Source organism: Formica exsecta, unplaced genomic scaffold (assembly GCF_003651465.1).
Source record: "Formica exsecta isolate Colony F162 unplaced genomic scaffold, ASM365146v1 scaffold47, whole genome shotgun sequence".
Taxonomy (NCBI): Eukaryota; Metazoa; Arthropoda; class Insecta; order Hymenoptera; family Formicidae; genus Formica; species Formica exsecta.
This window is the reverse complement of record NW_021851936.1, coordinates 69893-72860: the sequence shown is the minus strand read 5'-3', so window position 1 is coordinate 72860 and position 2968 is coordinate 69893. Positions and strand designations below refer to the sequence as shown.

The 2968-nt window shown below is 34.1% G+C and overlaps 2 protein-coding genes across 2 annotated transcripts in view; both read right to left on the bottom strand.

The window, feature by feature from the left end:
* Positions 1-1298: 1298 nt before the first annotated feature.
* On the bottom strand, positions 1299-2000 carry LOC115241112 (baculoviral IAP repeat-containing protein 7-A-like). The gene has a single exon (XM_029816673.1). It carries the CDS (start codon positions 1998-2000, stop codon positions 1299-1301), a length of 702 nt encoding a protein of 233 aa, XP_029672533.1.
* LOC115241162 (E3 ubiquitin-protein ligase XIAP-like) overlaps positions 1872-2968 on the bottom strand; it is a 7385-nt gene continuing 6288 nt past the window's right edge. The window contains exon 3 of the mRNA XM_029816778.1: positions 1872-2100. The gene's annotated coding sequence lies outside the window, so the exon portion shown is untranslated. The remainder of the gene's footprint in view (positions 2101-2968) is intronic.

The window sequence follows — 2968 nt, the reverse complement described above, 5'->3', positions numbered from 1 at the left end:
TCAGCAGGGGTATTTTTGGAATCTCTTCTTTTCAATTTAGCTTCAATTTTCTGTTCATCTAATTCTGATTGTCGTTTCAAAACTTGTCTATACTCTGTGTCATGAAATTTGAACAAATGTTGCTTTAAACCGTGTACTGTTTGCTTTTTTGGTTCTCGACTACCTAACGAATATGATTTATTACATACTTTACAAATGGCTTTCGATGGATCTGTTGTACATTTACTGTAGTATTTCCAAATTGGATTCTTTTGTGACATTTTGTTATATCTGAAACAATAAGAGTTTTTATTTAAAAAACTTATGGGTATATATGTATAAGTAAGGAGTACACTCTATACTTAAAAAGATGTTTATTGCACTAAATTACACAAACTACTACTAATAATAATTACTGTATTATTGTATTATTTATTGTGCAATTAAATTTAACAATAACAATAACTTATGGCCATCGCACAAGCTTTTCCGTAACACGTTACGTTACGTTAAGTATTGACTGTAAACTTAGATTCGTACGTAATCTTAAACTTCAGTTAACGCACAAAAAAAATAGTAACGTAATAAAAGCATATCACTACGTTATGTTTTTTCTTTCTGCGTTGACTGAAGTTTAAGATTACATACAAATCTAGGTTTACGGTCAGTAATAAACGTAACGTAACGTGTTACGAAAAAACTTGTGCGGTGGTCCTAATACATATTTATTACATTCAAAGATCATTCCATACTCTGACAGTAAGATAATGACAATTAAAATAGTATTAATAGTTTGCGTCATATATGTGTGTCGTCATATATGATTGTTTCCAAACGAGAGAAACCCCTTTCCGCCGTTCTTTATTCGTAAAATGATCTAAATCGGTTTACGTTTACGTGATGCAGTCGCCGTATTTTCGTAAAAATTTTACAGGCAGTGTAATGAAGGGCCCGTACTATCTTGCATTGTGATAAGATGCAAAGCTGTAATAATATTTTGTAAAATTTTGGATTTTACAATATCCTTGTCTTTATATTATTTGTATGTATGAAGATTGATGCGCTAATGATTCATGTCATTAAGCCTCAATTAACAAAACTAGATCGTTTTGTGCGTCATCTCGCGTAATTAAAAAACATATATACATATGAGTCCAAACGAGTAGAAAAAACTTATGATTTTTATAATCTCTAATATGCGGCTATAATATTATTTGCAATATCTCGTATATATTGTTAGCTGCGTACTATAAATAATCGCAAAATGTAGATAAATTTAAATTTTGGTGCTCTACCGCGAATGATACATTGGAACTCTTCTACGACTGGTCCTCCGCTAACACCCTGTTGATAAACTTGCATCTAGGATACCATTTGATGTGGTCTTGTTTAGGATTATCTTCTGGATCCCACTTTTCCAGACCTCCACCGCAATAGAAGCAGTAGACTCTGTCGTTGTCGTTTGCACATACGAAACCGGCGGCCGCTAGATCTTCCTTTTTCTGGGTGATCGTTTCCGGCCACAACATGTAAGTGTCTAATCTACTCTCGTAGTAGGCAAATTTGGGATACTTAGCGCCTATTAGATCGCCAATCTTAACTATTTTAAAGACCTCTGCGTCCTCAAAGTAGACCTCGATCATATTATTGAGATTTAATCCTGACGGGTTTAATTCACATATTTCTCTCATTTTCGGCACACGTGGCGGAATTATATCCGGATCGACATTGATCGATACATTCCCGCAAGGTATTATGCGGACGAATCTACATCTCGGGGAACGTCGTTTGTGCTCAGTTAACGGATCTAAATCGTCCTTCCAGCCGGATATGATGACGTAGCAGTCGAAGCATTCCACGATATCATATTGCCCGGTATAATAGAAACCAGCGCTTGCAAGTTTCTCAGGATATTTGCTGTTTACGGTCGACACGGCCCAGCTATCGAAGCTCTGTAATCTCGCGATCTCGAATCGATAGTCTGTGCGGTCCGTCTCGTCGACCGATTCGAAAACCTCCATTGGCTGCATCGAAAGTAGCTTGTTTTCAAAATTGTCCAAAATGCTCGTGTGTGATACGGATCACTTCGAGCATCTCTAGGAGGAAATATCTTGTAAAAATCTGTAAAGAGAATATATAAAAATTTAACTTAGAAACCATTCGGGTAAGACTTCTATTTGAACCGCATTGAGGAATATAAGAAATATAAAAGATTAATTGTGTTCTCCCCCCCCCTCTCTCTCTCTCTCTCTCTTTGTTTGCAAAGTGCAGAATGAAAAAAGATACAATTAATGAAATGATGTAAAAGAAAAATTATAGTCTTCAATTTATTAAGACCTCTCTCGCACTCGCGGACATTTGTATCTTACATTAAGATTTTCTTAATCGAGATAAATTTTGATTTAAATTAAATGAAAAACGCAATTCTTTGGTTTATTTGACGAAGAACATAGGCCATTTATTTGCAACTTTGATACTTCGATTAGTCGAATTTTATAGGTTTACGATGACTCAGTTATGCTGTGGTTTCATCATTCTTTTCGTTAACTGAATAGCATGCGAGTTTTTCTCGGAATAAACACAAATAGTTAAGTTGGTATTCTTATACAGGTAAAAAGATTATCGCAAGATTCGATGAGTGATCACGTAGTTGTTAAGATCTGTAAATCACAAATCGTAGCAACATTTATCTATATTCTTGACAAATACTATTCGCTCTGAATGTATTTTGCAGGAAGAGATTTTTCTTTCTCTCTCTGTCTCTCTCTTTCGCAATTCTCGACATAAAAAGCACATTCCAGAGCTATGACATGTACGCATAATGTGTAGCTTGTCTATCGCGCATCTGCAATATTTCTACCGATAAATAATGTACTAAAACTTTTCTATAATCAAGACATATTTACATTAATAACTTATTTAAAAAATTTTATATATCAAAAATATAAATTATATTTTAAATTATGTATATATATATATATAAACAAAA

Bases quoted from the DNA above. Each gene is read 5' to 3' on its own strand.
- LOC115241112 (XM_029816673.1), bottom strand. From the start codon at position 2,000: ATGGAGGTTTTCGAATCGGTCGACGAGACGGACCGCACAGACTATCGA.